Consider the following 23,403-nt stretch of genomic DNA (forward strand, 5'->3'; position numbering starts at 1 on the left):
ATCCATCTGGGATGCTACAATCAAAATACCACAGACTGAGTAGTTTATCAACTACAGAAATTTATTTCTCTTAGTTCTGGTGGCTGGGAAGTTCAAGATCAAGATACTGGCACAATTGTAGTCATTGTGAGGGCCTGCTTGACAATTCAGTCTTTTTTTCCTCTGTGTCTTCATCATGAAGTGGGGCAACAGAACTCTCTGAGGTCTATTTCCTAAGTGTACTAATCCTGTTAATGAGAATACAGTTTGCATGATCTAATAACCTTCTAAAATCCCTGCCTCATAATGCCACCAAACTGGTAATTAGGTTTCAACATACAAATTTAGGAGGAAAGGAAATATATAAACATTCAGTCTATACCAGGCTGGTTCCAAAACATGAGTTACTGCAAATAAAGCTAATATAAATATTTTTATATAAGTGCTTGGGTGAATATATGCTTTTATTTTTCTTACTCCTTCCAGTGGAAATATTGGATCACATATTTTTAAAGTAATTAGTTGTATCATTTTATACTTCCACAAAAAATACATGAACTCTAAGCCTAGAGTTTAGCCTTTCTGATGGGTAGCCATTTGTATACCTTCTTTTGTTTCTGCATATTTTAAATGGGATTCTTTTTAAATTTGATCTACAGGAGTTGCTTACACATTCTAGACACAAATCTTTTGCCAGAAATATGTAATTAGAGTATATTCAAAACCATGAAAACTGCATCAGTACTACCACCTAGCCTGAGCAACTCTTAAGATGTCATCAATTGGGGCTGGGGCTAGGGCTCAGGGGTAGAGCACTCGCCTAGCACATGCGAAACCCTGGGTTCGATCTTCAGCACCACATAAAAATAAATAAGTGAAATAAAGGTATTGTTTCAACTACACCTAAAAAATAAAAATAAAAAAAAATCCAGAAACAATGAACAATCCCTTAAAAAAAAAAAAGTCATCAACTATAAGATATAGTCCAGTTTCAGAGAAATTAAATCACGAAAAATAAATGTACATTTTAGCATAATAAAGTACATAATTTCTACCTAATTAAACCAAGTTATGATCAAAGTGCTATATGTGACAGCATTATTCATTTGTCTACATTAGATCACTGTCAATTATCAATATATCTGGTTCTATTACAACTCCATTCTCAGAAATTTCAGTGAGGATAGCAATGATCAGATGAAAGAAAACTGAAGGTGTTAAAGAAAATAGGGCACAAATTAAGCCTATCGAGTTCTAATCAAATATCAGTCTTGGGCTGTGGATATGGCTCAGTGGTAGAGTGCTTGCCTGAAAAGCATGAGGCCCTGAGTTCAATTCCCAGTACCACAAAATCCAAAAACTTCAGCCTAAAAATAGCACACAATAGTATTTTATTGGTATATTAATAAAAATTACTACAGTTCTCTAGTTATAAGGTGACAATCAATATTCAAACATGAATAAAATAATTTTGGTTTTCTAGGCTACCAAATGTTAAATACATCTCTAGAGGTATATTTAAGCATTTATTTGATCTTAAATTTAATACATATTTATTTCACTTTTTTATTCAAAGCAGCATTCAACTTTCTAAATTTAAAAGCAGCCTTTTTTTTTTTTAGTATAGTAATTTACATAATCTGCCATCTCCCTACTAGATTTCAGGTCTCTTGAAGATAGAGCCAGTCATTCAGGATATTCATATCAACTATCAATACTGCTCGTCAGTCAGCATATAGTTAAATAATGGATTAACTGAAAACTCCATGTGAAATAATCATTTAGATGAAATTCTGACTTCTTAAGATTTCTAAGTGTTCAGCTGGGTGCAGTGACCTACAATCCCCATAGCTGGGGAGCCTAAAGCAGGGGAATACCAAACTTAAAGAGACTTTGCCTCAAAATTTGAAATAAACAGAGTGGGGGACTGGGGATGGGGCTTTGTGGCAAAGCACCTTTGGGTTCAATCCCCAGTACAAAAAAAAAAAAAAAATTCTAAGTATTCGGACTTCCATTCAGGAATTATGACAATTGTATCTATGTACATGTAAGAGGGTTTAAGGAATAGTAAGTTAACATGAGTTAATATTAACATATTATGACCTTTAAAAACTGTCTTGTATTCTGTTTCTGGTATGATAATATGACAGACTTACCTAGTAACTGGAACATTTCCAAAGAGAAAAAAATAAAACTTATTAATTGAGTACAAAAAAATTTTAAAGGCATCTCTGAGCTAGCTACAATAAAGAAAGAATATTTGGACAAAAATGAGTGACAAAGGGAATGCAAAGAAGAATGAATGACATTGCTGTCTGCTAACTACAGAAGTCACTCAGAAACCAATTAAATCTCATCTTTGTTTCTCACATTTCACTAGTCTCCTAGAATAGGAAACTGAGCTCCAAGCCTGCTCAATGTAAGGAATCTAATCGGAGTTCCTTTCCTCATGAAGAGGGACTCAATACAACAGTAAACTAGAAACAGTAAACTAGTAAACTACCACTCATCTTCATTCCTATCCATGCCTTAACCCATACCTTGGCATTTACAAAGAAAAATGTTTCAAAACTGTATATACGGTAAGAATAACATCTGGATGTTAAAAATCTCAAAACTGAAAATTCAATTTAAAGTGATGCTAGATTGGTAATGTTCCCAGGTGCTTATTTAGCAAATCGTCTCTGTAATACTCCCACATTTGCTTGAAACTCAAAGAATTAGCATACGAAAAAAAATTCCAAGGAACATCTAAAGAGATAAGAGCCAAATCTTCCAGAAATGATGAAAAGCGACAACTCATAGATTCATTCTAACAAATGCCAAGTGAGATGTATAAAAAACAAGTCCATATCTAAGTACAGTAGATCAACAAAGGGAGCTAGGAGATAGAGCAATAGTATATTCAATATTCTGAGAAAAAAATATTATTTTCCAAAGTGGCCATACCATTTTGTATTATCTGCAATTGTTGGGAACAAGAACTATTTTCATTCAAATACAAGCTCCAGTAATTGTTCTGCCTGCTTTCTTTCCCGATGGCTATTTCCCAGGTCACAATAGATCCCTCATGGGCATAAGCACAACAGTATTTGGTGAATGCAAGGGAAACCCTCTTCATACTGTTGGAGTACTATGTGTGTGCAATCTCTCCTACTTGGAACCCTGCCCTGAGAAACTACTATCATGGCCAGAATCATATGTTTCATCTAATCAGTTTATCATGTTTGTAGAAGTAAAGTGCATCTGTTAATATTTCTATAATATGACCTTAATTTTATTATTTAGAATGTTAAAGGTTAAGCTGAGTTTTATTTTTTGTTTCATTTACTTACTGATGGGCTAGAAAACTGAAGAATCCTCAATTTTACATAAAACCAAATAGAATCTATGCCAACTTGAACTATGGGTTACAGCCAACACTATAATTGTGTGGAGGAGGTTTCAATTATGCATTAATTACATAGCAAAGCCTCCAGCTGACTCAAACGGTAGGGAAGATGTCAGTTGCAATGAGGTGTTAAACAATGAAGGGAGTGATTTAAACTTGGAAGAAAAATTAGGCATGATATATCCTAAAACTGTAGTTTGTTTAATTGTTTGGCTTCTCTATAGTAAGGCTACAAAGAGAAAGACACTAAAGTTTCCTTTAAAATTTCTTTGTACTAAAAATATTAGATTTGTAATATATTAAGATGAACACCGAAAATGTGGAGAATGAAGAACTGAAGACAGAATTTGTAACATTTTTAAAACAACAAAACATATTCATAAAAAATAAATAATAGTTGTCAATTACTAAAAACTGAAAAATGGATAATGCCAAATTTGTACATCATAAAATGACTTCAAAGGAGGCTTAAAGATCACCTGATACAAAAATAGTTAAGGTGTAAAACACTCAATGGAAGCCAGGTGCAGTGGGGGATGCCTGTAATCCCAGCAGCTAGGGAGGCTGAGAAGGAAGATCGAAAGTACAGGGCTAGCCTCAGCATCTCAGCGATACCATGTGTCTAAATAAAAATATAAAAAAGGATTGGGATGTAGCACAGTGGTTAAGTAATGCCCTCAGTTTCAATCCCCAATACCAAAAACAAAACAGACAAACAAATAAAACCACTCAGTATTAAATGTAATGAAGCATCATGGGAACCTAAGTCAAGTTCCAAGAGTAGCTATGACTATTATATTTATCAAAAACAAAGGAATATAATAGTACAGACACAGTAAAATAATGGCAGTTTCAAAAAAAATTCTCTCATATTCAAATGCTAATTAGATACATAAGTTCCCTATTCTCTAATTTTCTCACTGTGTTCCCTTCTTCTTTTCTTTTTCTTTCCTGAAACATTTGCTTAATATCCATTTTTAGGCAAACACTGTTTAAAACAATGTAGCTACAAATATGAATAGAATAACAAGCCCTTTTCTCTGAAGAACACAAAACTATTTTAAAAAACCCAAAAGGAGATCAGTAAGACAAGGCAACCATCACCAAAAAGAAAACAGATGTGTATCTTATTTCACAGATTATAAATAATGAAAAATTGCCTTTTCTATATTAGAAGGTGGAAAGGAGACATGAATGCTCATAAAAACACTAAACATTTTTTTTAATCGGTTAATGCAATCCATTTTGCACTGGTTTGAATTTCCATTATATTATCAAACTTAAATGAATAAAACAATGTATAGATATACTTGTATGTGCCAGGCTACCTATATTTTGTAAAGAAAATTAGTTAAATTGAAGGCACCCTTTAAAACTAAATTCTGTGTGTAGTAAAATTTGAAATGAGAGAATAGTAATTTATTGGTTTCATTTTTTAATCAGTCCTAAGTTATTTCAGAGCCAGATGATATTTTCTTCTTGGAGGGGAGGTTGCTTTTATTTTCCTCCTTAAATAATTATCATTATTACTCTACTGAGAAAAAAGTCGGAGACTCTACATTCTTCTTTTGAATATTATTTGTTGTTGAATAAACATTTTCCTAGTTATCACTGGAAATATATTGTACAAAACTGTCAATATTAGATATTTCAGATTATAAAATATCACTGAAGTTAGGGCTTATTAAATTTTGTGGAGGAGTCTCTCTTGTTTTTGATGGTTATCACATAACTCTCAGACCAAAATAAAACTCCATTTCTTAAAGTAAATATTTATTAGGTGTCTCCATGTCCAAAGGGCAATACTATTAAACTGGTGTTCAGGAGACCTGATTTTATTTCCTGCTTTGCAACTAACTGGCAGAATTAAATAAAAGGCCGAATAGCCTTTAAGGTTCTTTCATCTCTGTGTTTTCAACCAGGAATAAAAGTCAAATTAGATGTATTCTGCATCCGTTTTAGGTCTAGAATTGTGGAAAATAATAAGTTTCAACTACCTCTTCAACAAAAAGCACTATTATGTGTATTCTCATTAAAATCATATAATTTGTGAGAGATGCTACATAAAGCTTTTAATGGTTGATAACTGTTGAGGTCTGATTTGATTCTAAACCTATCTGCAAGACATGATTCATACTTGTAAAGTATCAAAGGACGTTATATTTTCAGGTATGGCACTGAAACTGGTTTTTATACCAAGTGCTAGAACAAATACTATTTTATCAGTTGAAATGAATGACTCATAACCCACTAACACCACAATCATATGAGCTCCTAGAAGGTTAGGTTTGTCATGTATTTGTCTACATAGTAATTCACTCTTGAGTTATACTGCTATATAGATGTTTGTTCCCAATATATGCAGCAATCTCCCAAGCAAGTTATCACTAGATTACATCTGAATCTCTTAGCTGAGGTATTAGCAAAACTGATAAAAGATTTTAAACATTTCTAATGCTGAGTGTACCCCAAACCCAAAGAACATATTTACTGCTAAAGAGGCAAATATTTTATGAAATATTCTGCATTTTTAATTCTCCTCAGGTAAGACTCAAACTTAATGAAGAAGCATGAATTAAATTTGTTGTTGCTGTTACAGATTAATGTACATCTAACAGCAGACTAATAACAATATCTAAAGTAGAATAAATATATTTTATGAACTTCAAGTTCCAATAACGCAGTATACCTGATAGTATAAAACCAGCTACTTTATAAACACCCAGAAATGCTAGATACAATGTAACAAATATATGAAATGCAAAATAACTGAGCTAGAAAGAAAATCATCACTTCTATAGGAAGAAAAACTGACAAGCCATCCAATGCACTGGTATTGCAGAGAAACTGTAGGCATTTATGTTTTTTTTGGTTTTTCAAAACTCACAAAGACAAAAAGGAACTACAGCTGGAACCTACAAAAAGTTACATTATCAGTTGTGGGGGGGAGGGGGATTTTACTCAGACTTTTCCAATCAAATGTCAAAGAAGCATATCTATCTTGATCTGACTCTTCAATTAGGGGAAGAAGAACTCCTAGATGATTTGTGGGCCAAGGGTCCATCTCCATGTCACTCAGAACTGATCCAAATTTGAATCTATACTACCCTAGTAAATCAGAAATTCTCAAATTGAGAATTTAACACAAAAATCAGCTAAGTCTTTGGGTATTGGAGCAGCTGGCAAAAAAGAATGACAAAAATCACTGGAAGGACATGCCTTCAACCTCAAATTTCTTCAAATAAAACCATGTTAAAATTAGTGAGCTACAGTTCAAATTCATAACAAACATCCAGATTAAATGACCTGGGTACATAATACAAAATGGATAATTTGACAACTTTGATTTCATTAAATACTGTAAGAAAGTACCAAATACTATGAAAATGTTATAGCAGAATATAGTTAACTCCCCTATACAACCAGTAATTATATTACCTCTCTTATCTTCCCAAAATATTGTATACTTTGAGTTCTTCTACTTTCTTTCCCCATATTACAAAACGCACTCTGACAGAAGAATTCCTTGAGCTCTCTGTTTCCCAGTAGCCATGAGCTGAGCAGCTTCATGTCCTCTACCCTGGTATTCCATCTGACCTCAGGCCCATGTCGAAACATGAACTGAGACCACTGAAACTATAAGCCAAAATAAATTTTTCTTCCTGTCCTAGCAATGAAAAGCTAACTAACACGTTTATTAGAATAAACTTAGTACACTATGACTGTGATCTTTAAAAAAAGAAATGGGGAAGAGACACTTAAAATTTCCAAGTTTACAAGCATTTGTAAATTTTAATATAGGGTATATGTTTCATATTCACTTCTTTCATCTTTATTATTACATTTCCTTTTCATTTTCACTCAGCTTTTACTGCTATCAAGGTTAAACAACTATGCTTCCCCACTTGCCTGCCTCCTCCAACTATATATTTAATATACTGAAAGAACCTTCATTTGCTTTGGAAACTTTTTCAGATGTTCAGGGAAAAATCAAAACATAATTTAGGATGGGGATGTGGTTTGAACAAGGTCCCAGGTTTAATCCCCAGAACTGTGCCAAATACAAAACAAAACTAACAACATAATTCATTTTAAGAGTCAATAAAATAGTATCCTTCTCATTAGGACTTTAGCCAGCTTTTCTGTAACTTTCTCTAAAGGATGCAGATACAAAAATTATACGTGAAAAATTATTCTTTAGCTATCAAGTAAAACTTTGTTTTTGTTTTCTTCAAATAATACTAAATTAGTAACTAACTCCTGTATCTCACTGTCTTATAAAAAGATTTTTTTAAAAAAAAATTACTTACTTCAGATCTTGTAGAAGGTCTTTTGCATTAAGCATGGTTATTAAAGAGGTGGTAGCTGCGGGAATTATAATAATGGGTGTTCGAGATCCTGGAAGAACACAATTTTAAAGGTAACAAATTTATTATTATTATTACTTATTGTTATTAAAAGGAATTATACTTATTTCGCTAAAAATTAAAAGCTAATAAATGCACAATTTTAATTGGGGGGGGTGGCACACCGGGACTGGGGACTAAACTCAGAGGCACTCAACCACTGAATCATATCCGCAGCCCTATTCGTATTTTTTATTTAGAGACAGGGTCACTGAGTTGTTTAGTGCCTTACTGTTGCTGAGGCTGGCTTTAAACTCACAATCCTCCTGTCTCAGCCTCATAGGCCACTGGGATTACAGGTGTGTGCCACAGTGCCCGGCACAATTTTGATTCTTTTGAGCTAAAAAAAAAATACATTAAGCCTGGGGATGTGGCTCTTTCCCTGGAACCAAAATATACGAATGTATGTATGCACACATAACATATTTGAAGCCAACAATAATAGTAAAAATGTTTAATCATCAGTATAGTTTAAGCACTGACTAATAAGAAATGATACCAACCACACATATTTGATATAGCTGCACAAATATTTTTAGCCCTGGTTTTGCAACCTAGTTCATACACATTTACTTTCTAAAATAAATTTAAAATCATGACCTCACCTTTCTTCTGATTTGGAGGAGGTCTTGCTTGAGAAACTGTAAGAAGGAAAGAAAAACAAATCACAATTGAGTTTTCTAAAACTTATATCTTTATTTTCATATTTAAAGGAGGCTTACATATTATCTGTGGTAAATACTATTTATATTCACATATAACTAGTTGTAAAATAAAAAACATACAAAACATCTTAAATAATGTTATTCCTGCTTCATAAAAATATTAAAATGTCTCAGCATAACTCAATAATCTGTAGTTACAAGAAAGGTAGATACATTACACTGCATTATAATATGTTCATGGATGTTCAAGTCTGGCAAGCAAAGAAATGATGTGATAATTATTATCCATGTTGTAAATGTAGAAACATTACTGCATGTAACACTGTGGAAAATGGTAATACACCTAACATATGAATGAAAGAAAGGAATCGTTGGAAGTTAAGATCTAAAGTATGTCTCACATTTTTTTTTCTTTTTTTTAAATTGCTTCTTGGTTTTTATTGAGAGGAAAAGAGCTTTTAAAACTAGCATATTTGAAGAGCTATATTACCTGAAAATAATTAAGTAATTATTGTTATGCTATTAAAAACACAAGTACATACATATCCTTTTGCTATTTATATATGTAACAGACTTTAAAACATAGAAATATTTACTGACATAATGGCGATAACAACTTAATACATGTGAATATTTGTGATTAAAAACGCATGTTCAATTTTCAATATTTATCCATGTAATAAAATTTTACCAGTTGTTTTCTATGTGCCACATGCTATGCCAAATTTTTTTAATTGCAAAAATAACAATTTAGAGGACTGAATATACTCATTTTATCTGTATGGTTCTATAATGGGAAAAACAAGACATAAACACCTGTAAAGATCATGGAACTATTAGCACAAAATGCTTTGTATATAATGTATGCAAATTTAAAAAAAATCATTTAGGAGGATAGAGAGCTCTCAGATGGACTGCAAAATGTGACAAGAGACTCTAAATGTACTGCAGTTGTATAAATCAAAGAAGCAGGGAAGTCAAATTAGCTATATAAGACTAGAGGTAAAAAGAATATACCTAAGAACTATAATCAAGCTGGTAAAGTTGTTACAATAACATGATTTAACAGTTCTGCAACTACTGTGCTTACAGACACTGGAATTAAGTGAATGGTAGATAGTAGGGGGGAAATCTAATTCAATATCAGTTCTTAAAGATTGTAGGATAGGGAGCAGGAGCATGGGAGGAATAGACAAACTCTAAGATAGGGCGGAGGGGTTGGAGGGAAAGGGGGAGGCATGGGGTTATTAATGATGGTGGAATGTGAAGATCATTATTATCCAAAGTACAGGTATAAAGACATGGATTAGTGTGAATACACTGTGTATACAACCAGAGATATGAAAAAATGTGCTCTATATGTGTAATAAGAATTGTAATGCATTCTGCTGTTATATATAAATTTAAAAAATTCTACCGTTAAAGGGAATAACACAAAACAAACATTTTAACTAATTGTTCACACTCTTCTGTATAGATATTTTATTGTGATAAAACAGAATTCAGCAGAATGAACTTTTCACCCATAAATACAAGCTCAGACATATACATATTTAACATCATCGCATTTTTCTTCTGAGAAAAAAAAGTAAAGTTGTCTTAAATCATTTTTAGGATTAGAGCTTACAAATAAATCTGTTTAGTTAGTATCATCTGGTATATAATATAGTCTCAGTTATATTGGAAGTATAGGGATGACAAGACGAACAGATGACAGAAGCAAGCAGGGGTTTCCATCATCGTTATAAAATTGAGTTCAAGCTAAAGTTAATCAAAAGGGATAAAGAAGTACATTTCATACTGTTCAAGGGAATCATACACAAACAAGACATAACAATTATAAATATATATGCCCCAGACAATGGAGCATCTACGTTCATCAAACAAATTCTTCTAAAGTTCAAGAGTCAAATTGACCACAACACAATAATCTTTAATATTCTTCTTTCACCACTGGATAGATCTTCCAAACAAAAGATAAACAAAGAAACTACAGAACTCAATAGTACAATCAATAACTTAGACTTAACTGACATATATAGAATATTTCATCTTTCAATAAGCGAATACACTTTCTTCTCGGCAAGACATGGATCCTTTTCTAAAATAGATCATTTAATATACCACAAAGCAACTCTCAGCAAATACAAAAAAGTAGAGATACTAACCTGCATTTTATCAGATCAAAATGGAATCAATTAGAAATCAATGATGAAATAAAAATAAAAATTACTCCAACACCTGGAGATATTTAAATAACATGCTACTGAATGAACAATGAGTTGCAAAAGACATCGAGGAGGAGTTTCAAAAATTCTTACAGGTAAATAAAAACACTAACACAACGTATCAAAATCTCTGGGAGATTATGAAGGCAGAACTAAGAGGAAAGTTCATTGCATGGAGCTCATTCCTTAAAAGAAGAATAAGTCAACAAATAAATAACCCAACATTACATCTCAAATCCCTAGAAAAAGAAATACAAATCAATCCCAAAACCAGTAGAAGACAGGAAATAATTAAAACCAGAGCTGAAATCAATGAAATTAAAACAAAAGAAAAAACGGAAAATTGACAGAACAAAAAGGTGGTTCTTTGAAAAAATAAATGAAATTGGCAGACCCTTAGTTATGCTAACAAAGAGAGAGAGAAAATTCAAATTACTAAAATGTAATGAAAAAGGTAATATCACAACAAACACTACAGAAATACAGAGGATAATTATCTTGAAAACTTGTACTCCAATAAAATAGAAAATATTAAAGGTATTGACAAATTTTTAAGTCATATTATTTGCCCAAATTGATGATGTACACAATTTAAACAGACCAATATCAAGCAATGAAATAGAAGACGCCTACCAATCAAGAAAAGCCCAGGACCCAATGGATATACAGCCATGTTCTACAAAACCTTTAAATAAGAACTAATACTAATACTCTTCAATTTTATTCGGGAAACAGAAAAAGAGGGAGCACTTCCACACTCATTCTATGAGGCCAATATCATCACCCTGATTCCAAAACCAGGCAAAGATAAATCAAAGAAAGAAAACTGCAGAACAATATCTCTAATGAACATAGATGCAGACATTCTCAATAAAATCCAAGCAAATTGAATACAAAAACATATCAAAAAGATAGTGCAGCATTATCAAGTGGGATTCATCCCAGGGATGCTACTAGGTTGGTTCAACACATGGAAATCAATAAATATAATTCATCACATCAATAGACTTAAAAGATAAGAATCATATGATCATCTCAATAGATGAAGAAAAAGCATTCAACAAAATACATCAGCCCTTCATGTTCAAAACCTTAGAAAAAACAGGGATATCAGGAACATACCTCAACATTATCTATGCTAAGCCCCAGGCCAACATCATTCTAAATAGAGAAAAAATTGAAAGCATTCCCTCTAAAACCTGGAATAAGGCAGGAATGCCCTCTTCCACCACTTCTATTAAACATAGTTCTTGAAACTCTAGCCAGAGCAATCAGACAGATGAAAGAAATTAAAGGGATACACATAGGAAAAGAAGAACTCAAATTATCCCTATTTGCAGACAATATGATTCTATACCTAGAAGACCCAAACATTCCACCAGAAATCTCCTAGAACTAATAAATGAATTCAGCAAAGTAGGTGGATCTAAAACCAACACCCATAAATCAAAAGCATGTCTGTACATCAGTGACAAATCCTCTGAAAGAGAAACTAGGAAAACCACCCCATTTACAATAGCCTCAATAAAATAAAATAAAATAAAATACTTGGGAATCTACTTAACAAAAGAGGTGAAAGACCTCTACAATGAAAACCACAACACACTAAAGAAATTAAAGAAGACCTTAGAAGATGGAAAGATCTACCTTGTTCTTGGATGGGCAGAATTGATATTGTCTAAATGACCATACTACCAAAAGCACTATACAGATTCAATCAATCCCAATCAAAATCCCAATGGCATTCCTCATAGAAAAAGAAAAAGCAGTCATGAAATTCATCTGTAAAAATAAGAGACTCAGAATAGCCAAAGCAATCTTTAGCAAGAAGAGTGAAGCTGGTGGCACCACTATATCAGACCTCAAACTATACTACAGAGCAATAATAACAAAAACAGCATGGTATTGGCATCAAAATATACCTGTAGACCAATGGTATAGAACAGAGGACACAGAGACTAACCCACATAGCTACAGTTATCTTATATTAGACCAAGGCACCAAAAACATAATTGGAGAAAAGTTAGCCTCTACAACAAATAATGCAGGAAAACTGGAAATCCACATGTAATAAAATGAAATTAAACCTCTATCTCTCACCATGCACAAAACTCAAAGTCGATCAAGGACCAGGGAATTAAACCATTCAGCAAAGTAGGTGGATATTTCAGAGGATTTTCTTTTAGACCCTGCATCTAATAGAAAAAAAAGTAGGCCTTAATCTCCAGCATGTTGGATTAGGCCCCTACTTCCTTAGTAAGACTCCTATAGCGCAAGAATTAATATCAAATATTAATAAATGGGATGGATTCAAACTAAAAAGCTTCTTCTCAGAAAAAGAAACAATCAGTGAGGTGAATAGAGAGCCTACACCTTGGGAGCAAATTTGTACCTCTCACATATCAGATAGTGCACTAATCTCTATGGGATATAAAGAACTCAAAAAGCTAAACACCAAAAAATAAAAAATAATAACCCAATCAATAAATGGACCAAGAACTGAACAGATAATTCTCAGAAGGTGATATACAATCAATCAACAAATCTATAAAAAAATGTTCAACATCTCTAGCAATCAGAGAAATGCAAATCAAAACTACTCTAAGATTTCATCTCACTCTAGTCAGAACGGCAGCTCTTAAGAATACAAACAACAGGGGCTGGGTTTGTAGCTCAGTGGTAGAGCGCTCGCCTACCACGTGCGAGGCCCTGCGTTCAATCCTCAGCACCACATAAAAATAAATAAATAAAATATAAGGTATTGTGTTCAACTACAACAAAAAAATAATTATTAAAAAAATAGAATACAAACAACAATAAGTGTTGTCGAGGACGTGGGTGAAAAGGCACACTCATATGTTACTGGTGGGACTGCAAAAATTGGTGCAGTCAATATGGAAAGCAGTATGGAGATCCCTTGGAAAACTGGGAATGGAATCACCATTTGACCCAGCTATCCCTCTCCTCGGTCTACACCCAAAGGACTTAAAAACAGAATACAACAGGGACACAGCCACATCAATGTTTATAGTAGCACAATTCACAATAGGTAAATTGTGGAGCCAACCTAGGTGCCCTTCAGTAGATGAATGAATAAATAAAATGTGGCATATATATACAATGGAATATTACTCAGCAGTAAAAGAGAATAAAATCATGGCATTTGCACGTAAATGGATGGAGCTGGAGAAGATAATGCTAAGTGAAGTTAGCCAATCCCACAAAACTAAATGCCGAATGTGTTCTCTTATATAAGGAGGATGATTCATAGTGGGGTAGGGAGAGGGAGCATGGGAGGAATAGATGAACTCTAGATAGGGCAAAGGGGTGGGAGGAAAAGGGAGGCGGCATGGGGTTAGAAATGATGGTGGAATATGATCATCATCATTATCCAAAGTACATGTATGAAGACACGAATGGTGTGAATACACTTTGCATACAATCAGATATGAAAAAGTGTGCTCTATATGTATAATATGAATTGTAATGCATTCTGCTCTCATATAACAAATTAGAATAAAAAATAAAAAATAAAATGATGAACAAATGAATAGGTAAACAGGAGAGAGAAGATATAATGTGTGTAACTAAAAGGAATGATAAGGAATGTCGTGGAAGGCAGAAAAGGGGAGAGGGAAAGGAGGAGCAAAGAACAAATACCAATATAATTTCAGCCATAGATCTCGTTTCTTCCTTTTATGGGGGTGGGGTGGTGGTGGTGAGGGAGTCTACAATGAACTCAATTTAAGAAAATATTTACTAAAATAAATATAAATATAAATATATAAATATAAATATAAAATAAAATATGAGAAGACAAAACACAACAAACTAACGTGGGCAATTTAACCTGTTGATTAACTATGCTGAGCCTCAGTGTCCTCAACTGTAAAAACAGACTGCTACAGTTCTACAACCGGAATAGAATTTTAAAAACAATAACACATGGTAAGTCCTTAGTTGGATCATAGTATATATTCACCATTTATTGAACTCTGCAGCTAAAGCTAGTGATAATTGCTTCTGCTTCTACTCCAGTACTTAGGCAACTGTGATGACTAACAATTTGCAAACCAAGAAAAATTAACATTGTTGCTTTGTTTGATTTCAAATTATGACATTCTTCACTTAAAAATTTATTCAGAGACTAGGTAAAAGGTACTCATACTAAGTTATTATTAAATGGAAAATAAAAGAGAAATAAAATAAACCTTGCCCTGAAAAAGCTTTTCAGGAGAACAGGGGAGCCAGAGCACAATCATACAAATTCGAACACAAAAGGAACATTAAGGAACAAAACACAAGACACTGGCAGAAGTGTCCTACAGAATGCTTTTACAAAAAGCCTCTTAAAGAAAGCAACTAGCTGGGCACAGTGGAAAATGCCTGTAATCCCAGTGGCATGGGAGGCTGAGGCACGAGGATCGTGAGTTCAAACCTATTTTAGTGAGGCACTTAGCAACTCAGTGAGACCCTATCCCTAAATAAAATATAAAAAAGGACTGGGAATGTGGCTCAATGATTAAGCACCCTGAGTTCAATCTTCATGGAAGGAAGGGAGGAAAGGAATGAGGGCGAAAGCAACTAGCAGAGTGTGTGGCTATAATTCCAGCAGTTGGGGAGGCTGAGGTAGGAAGATCACAAGTTCAAAGCCAGACTCAGCACAAGAGAGGTGCTAAGCAACTCAGTGAGAACTTGTCTCTAAATCAAAAATACAAAATAGGGCTGGGGGTGTGGCTCAGTGATTGAGTGCCCCTGTGTTCAATCCCACCTCCCACTCCCCCAAAAAAGAAAGCAACTAAATTTCAAATGAAATTTGAAGGATAAAAAGGAGCCAACTTGCAAAGAACTGTCTGCTAAATGTCAAAGGCAGGAAGAAGCTGGTGGGCTTTTGGAAATGAAACAAGGCAAATGTATAGACCACAAAGAAGAAAGCATAGCAAAAGTTGAAGCTAAAAATCAATAGAGGAACCAATTCACGTAGTGACTTTTGTAAATATCAAATTTCTATTTATTTTGTTTCTCATTTTTTGAGATGGGGTCTCACTATTCTGTCCAGGCTGGTCTCAAACTCCTGGGTAGTTTGATCCTCCCACCTCCCACAAGCAGCCACCATGCCAGGCATAATTTTGTATTTAAAGTGCCATTGCCTATAACTTTTAAGATAGAAAATGATGAGATCTGATTTTCATGTCACAGCTTCTTCAAAAAGAAAAAAAAAGACAAGGGATCAGAGGGGGACAAGTGTGAAAGAAGAAAGCTCAGTTAGGACTATTACAATCATCTACAATTTGGGTGTTCCTCAAAGTTTATGTGGTTTAAGAAAAGATGAAATGAAAGAAAAAAAAGGCAGCAACAATGGATTTCTAAAAAGATGAACATTCATTCAGATACTATGACAGTATATTACCCTCACAACTTTTATATGCATCTTTTGAGGGCCAAAAAAAAAAGGTTATAAACTAAAACTGGACAGTTTAACATACACTGGTCTAGAGAAATGATGATCTTGAGTAGTGGTAAAGAAAAACAAATGAAGTAAGGATCTGTCGATATTTGTAGATAAATCTGACAAGAATCCCACTGACAGATTAGGAAAGGGATAGGAAATATGAACAATAAATAATAACATCTAAGTTTTTGTCTTAAAAAACAAGAGTTGGTGGTTGTGCCACTAATTTATGAAGAAGCAGGAAAGTGTAGAGTAAGAGATCTTAGGGGAAAATATCAAGGAAAATCTAGTTTTAAATGCCTATGGTATACCGAATATAGAACAGAGAGTTAATATAAGATACCAGAGATAAGAAGAGATGTCTAATTGAAGACACAAATTTGGAAATCATCAGCACATAGATTTAAAAGTATACAATGAGTACAGAAGTACTTCAACCAGTACCTGGATTATAACTGGATGACTAGGTCAAAATTTATATAAAATATGCAGGAGATCTACTCACCTCAGAACATCTAAGAATTAGAAATAAAGAAAGCTAGAAGTATGGGTGTGCACGTATTAGGAAACAAAGAAAAATATGTTCAAGAGATTTAATCAAGCTATAAAAAGGAAATAATAGAGTACTATGGCCTATTCAAGACTTACAACTTTTAATCCATTGGAAAAATTGGATTAATCATTATTCATTGGTCATTATACTTCCTAAAGGAATTTAAGTTTGGGAGTTTTAATAATATTTTCATTGTAAAGTGTTTAAAATGTTTTATTTGCCTGTAGGCTTTGCCTGGAACAGTATTAAGTGGAATGACAGAATTAAGTAAACATTTGACAGAAAAATAAAGTAAAATTTTTAAATGTTCAAAAATGGAACTCCATGCTTGAGGTGCTTCATTCAACCAAAGAATTGGTGGTTCAGTCCCCAATTTCGCAAAGATCCAACCTAACAAAATAACATAATTCTATAATCCCTCATCTACTGCAAATTATACTGTCAGGTGTGTTTTGGGTATTCATGTTTGTTTGTTTTACGATTAAAAACTAGTGATATAAGTGAACATGTCAAATCAACCAATATCCCTTCAAAACTGGGCAGCACTCCATAAGCAAATGCACTTAAAATCTCTGCATCAAAACAAAAATATTCTCAAAAATAATAAGGACAATTAAAGATTTCAAATTGATAACATCCATTCAAATAATTTCTTATTGACAAATGAATGCTAAAGACTAATTTCTTTTAGAATGATAGATAAGTATTGTGGACAGATAGTGTCATCAAGAGTAAATGGAAGGAAGAAGAGAGTTTACATGGATAGGCATAGGAATACCTGAAATATTAAGAGACTTATAGTTCAGATTAAGTTCCATCAATTTACTCTCCACTGCACTTTGGTAGAGCAATTGAAAAAGTATGATGAATATTCAGAGTTGAAAAGACTTAGAACCTCTTATTTTCCTCAAGATCGTATTAGAACCTAGCCCCAAGAACTTCCATTTTATCTCACACTTTTGAACAGAATGTCTTCCCCTACTCCTCTCTTATGTATGTTGATTTTGAGAAAATGTGAAGTAGAAAAGTTTTATTTATTTATTCTGATAGTGCTAGGGATTGAACCCAGGGGCACTCCACCACTAAACCATTATCTCCAGCCCCTCTTTAAATTCTATTTTGAGATAGGGTCTTAAATTGTTGAGGCTAGCCTGAAACTTGCAATTCTCCTACTTCAGCCTGCCCAAGTAGATTGTATTACATGAAAAACAACATTCCACAACTGGAGACAATTTTAAACCACGGAACACCAATCTAGGTAAGATTCCTCTTCACCTTTTACATAATTTCTGAATTTCTCATGTGATCTTCCTTAGAATGACAAACCACAACCCCTATCCCACACTTCCAAAGAACAACAATTCTGTGTCTATGATTCAACTGCTTCTACAATGTTTCTATACTTAATAGGTAGTTTTCCACTCCTTCATCCCTATTTCCTTCACTTTTTCTTCCTTCCTGAAAAGAGCTCCTTTAGCCTCACCCTAGTTTCTGGCAAAGGGCCTAATACATGCAAGGCATTTTAACATCATCTATTGAATTTAACTGTTCTTCCTTATACATATCACAATGGCTTTTGGTGTGGCCATCTACAGTTCTGTCATCTGAAATAAATTAAACTCAACTGATGGAGCACTCCTTCTCTCCTCAAAATAAAAGGTATGACAAAGACTTCAAGCAAACCCACTGTGAAAGTGAGAGGAGAGAGAGAGAGAGAGAGAGAGAGAGAGAGAGAGAGAGAGAGAGAGAGAGAGAGAGAGAGACACAGAGAGACAGAGAGAGAGACAGAGAGACAGAGAAAGATACACACAGAGTCTAGTCATCGAAGAAGAGTATGGATGAAGAACACAGTGAAATTGCCTGCAAAACCATTTCAATATAAGTCTCATGTAATCTTAACACCATACTTCTGAAGCACATCCAGAAATAATTAATATTTATAATGTTCATAATTTTAGAAAATGCTCATGTGGGAAAGTACAACAAATAAAAAGATACCCAAGTCTGTACTGTTAGCACTGCCAAACTTATGAGAAATATCACCTAGTAAAATTCTTGCCTATGCTTTTCCAACACTTTCCATTTTCTTGTGACTTTCGACACACTGAGGTTAAAAAGGAAGGAGTGTAGGCTATCATTGATGTTAGGTTAAATATAAAAACTAAAACACTTATAATGATACAATATTGGTATCTAGATGCGTTTTTAAAGATTATTCTTTTTGGGTAGTAGGAAAAGAAGGAAAAACAACTTCATTGCTATCTTAACATATATTTTTAAAATGCTCAATAATAGAGATGTCTGAAATTCTATACATCAAAGCTGCACACCAGTCTAGTAAAATTATGATGCTGTGCTTCTGTATAAAAACAAAAATCACATTTGCACATACTAAAACATACTAGGATAGGGAATTGGTGAGACAAGGAATGCAGTCTTAATTTTAAACTCATTTTTAAAGTGATTTTAAACTCTTTGCAAATATACCTATTTATTCAAGTAAATATTTAATGTATAACTTTAAAGTATGGTGCTATAAAACCTATTTTAGTGTTACATACTATTTTATCAATGACCTTTAAATCAAATTGGGGAAAATATCCCTTCAGTAAAGAATATTATAAGTTAGTCTGGGAAATAAACAATTTAGCACACTTTTTATTTTAGCTTTTTTATGTTTCTATGCTAAAAACAGAAAGATTTATTGATGATTCTGACCAAAGTGTGGCAAGCACGGTATGAATACGATCATAGTTTTGAGGTCTGCTTCAGTAATACTGATGTTCAACTTGAAGAATAAAGAACTTCCAATGTATCCTCAGTAAAATTTCAGTTTCTGGAAAATAACAAAAACCAGATTCATATTTTTACCTGGTCTTGGTACTGGCTGTGCTGCAGGAGTCTGAGTCTTACGGGCAGATGCACCTTCCTTTAAAAGAATAAAGATTTACATATGACATCAAAGTTCCTTTATGCAATAAACACTGTATTACAAAGAAATCTTGTCTCTCTATCAATCACTCCACCAAACCCTAAGAGTTTGAAAAATTAAGAAAAGAAACAAACTTTTTTTTTATGTTATTAGTCATGAGGTATAGCAATAACGATCTATGGTGGAAAACAGAATTTAAATAGCACAAAAATTACTGTAATAATTTTTAATTGCTGACAATTTTAAAACTCTCAAAAATGTCATTACCTGTTTTAAAATAAAACCAATCATGGGGGAGGGGGCGGAGAGTGGGTACTGGGGATTGAACTCAGGGGTACTCAATTATTAAGCCACATCCCCAGCCCTATCTTGTATTTTATTTAGAGATAGGGTCTCACTGAGTTGCTTAGCACTACGCTTTTGCTAAGGCTGGCTTTGAATTTATGATCCTCCTGTCTCAGCCTCCCAAGCCACTGGGATTACAGGCGTGCACCACAACACCCAACTATCCCCCTCCCCACCAAAAGTCTCAAAATGAACAAATGATACATCATCTCATGTTTAAAAGACATAAACAGTACTACTCTGTAATGCACTAAAAAATATAAACACTTCAAAATGCTTTTAAAATATTCAGGAAAAAATCACATTGATAAAGATGAGATTTGTTTTAGTTGAATTATGAATGGATGTGAACATCTTAAAAACTAAATAACAAATCTCAACTAATTAATGAGCATATAATATGTACAAGGATATATGTTAAGTGTTAAAGTATATCAATTATATACTTAGGAATAGATGCTTAAGATACTTTAAAAGATGTCTGTCTTTAGTGTAATAGCTTCAATCATGTTCACACTAATTTTTCATAACATTTTTCTTTACAAAAAGCTGCAAATATAAATTTCATAATGACTATTAATTCATGGAGATTTTACTCTAGTTGTACTCAACAGAAGGAGACTTGGCAAGTATTAGGACAAGTACATGAATCCACAATAAAAATAAGTCTTGGCATCATAAGAAATACAAAGAAATATTAATAAATAATATTTAATTCTACTATATTTTCTTTGAAACTTGAGGTTTTACTTGGTAAAATAATTTAGAATAGCAGGCTATCCCCCAGCATTTTTAAAACTCAAATAATTGACTATAAAAATTAGTACCAGAAAATATTTTCACTTTCAATACAGCAGTATTTCTAGCATTCAGTTAGAATATCAGAGAAACCATTCTTCACTGGAAGAAACAATAGTTTCAACAACAATTAGCAAAATTTCCTTGAAGAAGAAAAAAATATCCTTTTCCAATATTCTCACTATTATGCATTTAGTTATAGATTATTGTAGTTACCATTGAGTCACTGGGGTGCTGACTTCATGAATGTATATAATTTTTAACTCATCAAAGTTTACTTATAATTATCTTTCTCTAGCAAATTACATTCAAGTAAAACTTTAAATGTAAAACAAAGTAAGTAACTATTAAGGTGAAAACACAGTACTTAATATCAGCATAAAGTGGGAAATTTTCTAATTATATTTATTTCCAAGTTCGAGTTGGGGGATCTGTTTTTATTCTTTGTAATCCCAGTGCCCAGAGCACAGTAGGAACTCAACAAATGTTGGCTGAAATTAACTACATCCGTTATTTAAAACATCGAAGCCAATTTGTAATTCTAGGTGAATCCAAAGCAAAGTCCTTCTTTTGGAACAGAATGGATTAAGTTTAAAATTGCCATAATATAGCACTATGGCACATAAAGAGAACTATCCAAACTAAAATGGATCTGTCTACTGACATTAACCTATGTGAAAAAAAAGTGTGGCTTTGATAACATGAGTTAGGTAAAAGACAAGAGCATATGATATGAAGATAATTCTTTTATATAATAAATTATTACCCATGGAAATTTTTACGTACTTTTGAGTAAGCTCAAATTGATCCCTTTATATACCAATAATGGCCATTATCTGTTTGCCTACTAAGCAATCTTTGCTTGGTGTCTAATCACTCCTTTTTGGCAATAATACCTATCCCCTGGTTACAGGGGAAGGTCAATCAAAAGTCATTCTCTGATATTACCTTTTATAAACAGCTAGCTGGTTAGACCACTAATCACAAGACTAAGCTGGGAGGTATGCCTAGAATCACTGGTGATCACATACCTTGACTCACAGAGAAAACTCACTGGCAAAAGGAGAAAATAAAAATCAAATGCAAGAAAAGAGATAGAATACAATCCTCTTCTTAACGCCTAATATCTAGTTCTAGTGGCCTGCAAGGTCTGCTTTACCTCTTACCACTCTTCATTACATAAGCCATGAAAATCCCCCATTATCTCACCACTCTACATACCCCACATACCCTGTTAAGCTTCAATTAGTTGAGTAGAATTCCTGTCAGTTGCAAAAGAGAATTTTATCTAATGTTGTCTTCTTTGGTTAATAAAAAGTGAATTGTCAAAATCATTATAGCATAACTTTGATTCATTTTTGAGTTAGTACATACAAAACTGTGACGATCCTTACTAATCATGCCATTAATTTATGACCATTTCTAAGACTCCCTAACCATCACTAGGTTAAAAAGCACAGTATACTCTGATCTCCATTATTTTGAAATAAAATTGTATAAATCACTGCAAAGAACCTCAGAAACCATATAATCTAATCCCACTACTCTCTACTCCAAACATGAAGAGATAAAGGTGAAAACGTTTTTCTAAAGATGAAGTAATTTTCAAAGGCTGCATAGCAATTTATCTGGCATATATTAAAGAAAGGATAATACTTTGGCAGTAATATGAAATAGACTGAGAGTTCTATATTTTTAAATATATTTGGGTTGAAGTAAAAATAATACCCCATCATAAAAAGAAAAATATTAGCACAAAAACAACCAATCGAGCTGACAAGCTGTGCTAGCTGAAGAGAAAAACCTGCTTTCTCTTGAAAACTCAGAAGCAATTACAAATGCATAGAGACTTGAGACATTCTGGAAAGGAAATAATTGAATTAAAATGAAAGGGAAAATAGTGATAGAATCATATTTGCAAACAAAGCATAAGACTACAAAACAAGGTATACTATTTACAAGTAATTCTTGTTTGCTTTATTGTAGAAAAAGAGGTAATCTAAGATCTTTTGGTGCTAGGAGACAGTTCCAGTATTTGCTGCTTTTTTAGAAAAAATATAATACTGTAAGAAAAAATATTTCATAGCAAATGCCAGTATGAAAAATATATCAATTAATTTTAAGAAGTCCCATTTACATAAAACATGAAATACTGAAAACTCTTAATAGAACACATGCAGACTCTAAAATTTGTCATTTCCAACTATTAATAAGAGCAAAAGTCACAAGTTTTTAAAATTAAATAAACATAAAATGTGCTCTAGCATGTTTTTTACCTTTATTTTTAAAAAGTTAAGTTATTCCTATAAAGTTTGAATTTGATAATTAGAATTCCCAAATATTAGAATGTTTATTTAAATATTTGAATATCTAAGTACTTTTAAATGATTCTTTTGGGAAAAACTACTGTAGAAAAGAGAAACAGCAATAGTGGGGACAAATTAAAATGAGGGTAAATACACAAAAGATTTCAGATACAAAACACTTCAACACAAATAGTGGTGTATTTTTTAGACTTATCATAACCCAGAGGCATTAAGTACCCAATGTTTGCTAACTGCAGAAAATAGTTAACATACTTAAAAGGTAAGTATCCCCTACCTTTTAACATGCATATGAAGAGCTCTGGAATTGAAAATAAATGAAAACCTTCT

The 23,403-nt window shown here is 33.1% G+C and overlaps 1 protein-coding gene and 1 non-coding gene across 2 annotated transcripts in view; one reads left to right on the forward strand and one right to left on the reverse strand.

The window, feature by feature from the left end:
• Positions 1-23,403, reverse strand: part of Cdc73 (cell division cycle 73) — a 118,845-nt gene that overhangs the window by 13,530 nt on the left and 81,912 nt on the right. Inside the window, exons 11-13 of the mRNA XM_026390697.2 lie at positions 19,546-19,603; positions 8,382-8,417; positions 7,681-7,768 (exon numbers count right to left, since the gene is read on the reverse strand). Coding sequence (XP_026246482.1) covers positions 7,681-7,768; positions 8,382-8,417; positions 19,546-19,603 — 182 coding nt within the window. The remainder of the gene's footprint in view (positions 1-7,680; positions 7,769-8,381; positions 8,418-19,545; positions 19,604-23,403) is intronic.
• Trnaf-gaa (transfer RNA phenylalanine (anticodon GAA)) lies at positions 1,257-1,329 on the forward strand. The gene has a single exon. It is a non-coding gene; the product is annotated as a tRNA-Phe (tRNA).

The sequence above is a fragment of the Urocitellus parryii genome, chromosome 9, assembly GCF_045843805.1.
Source record: "Urocitellus parryii isolate mUroPar1 chromosome 9, mUroPar1.hap1, whole genome shotgun sequence".
NCBI lineage: Eukaryota > Metazoa > Chordata > Mammalia > Rodentia > Sciuridae > Urocitellus > Urocitellus parryii.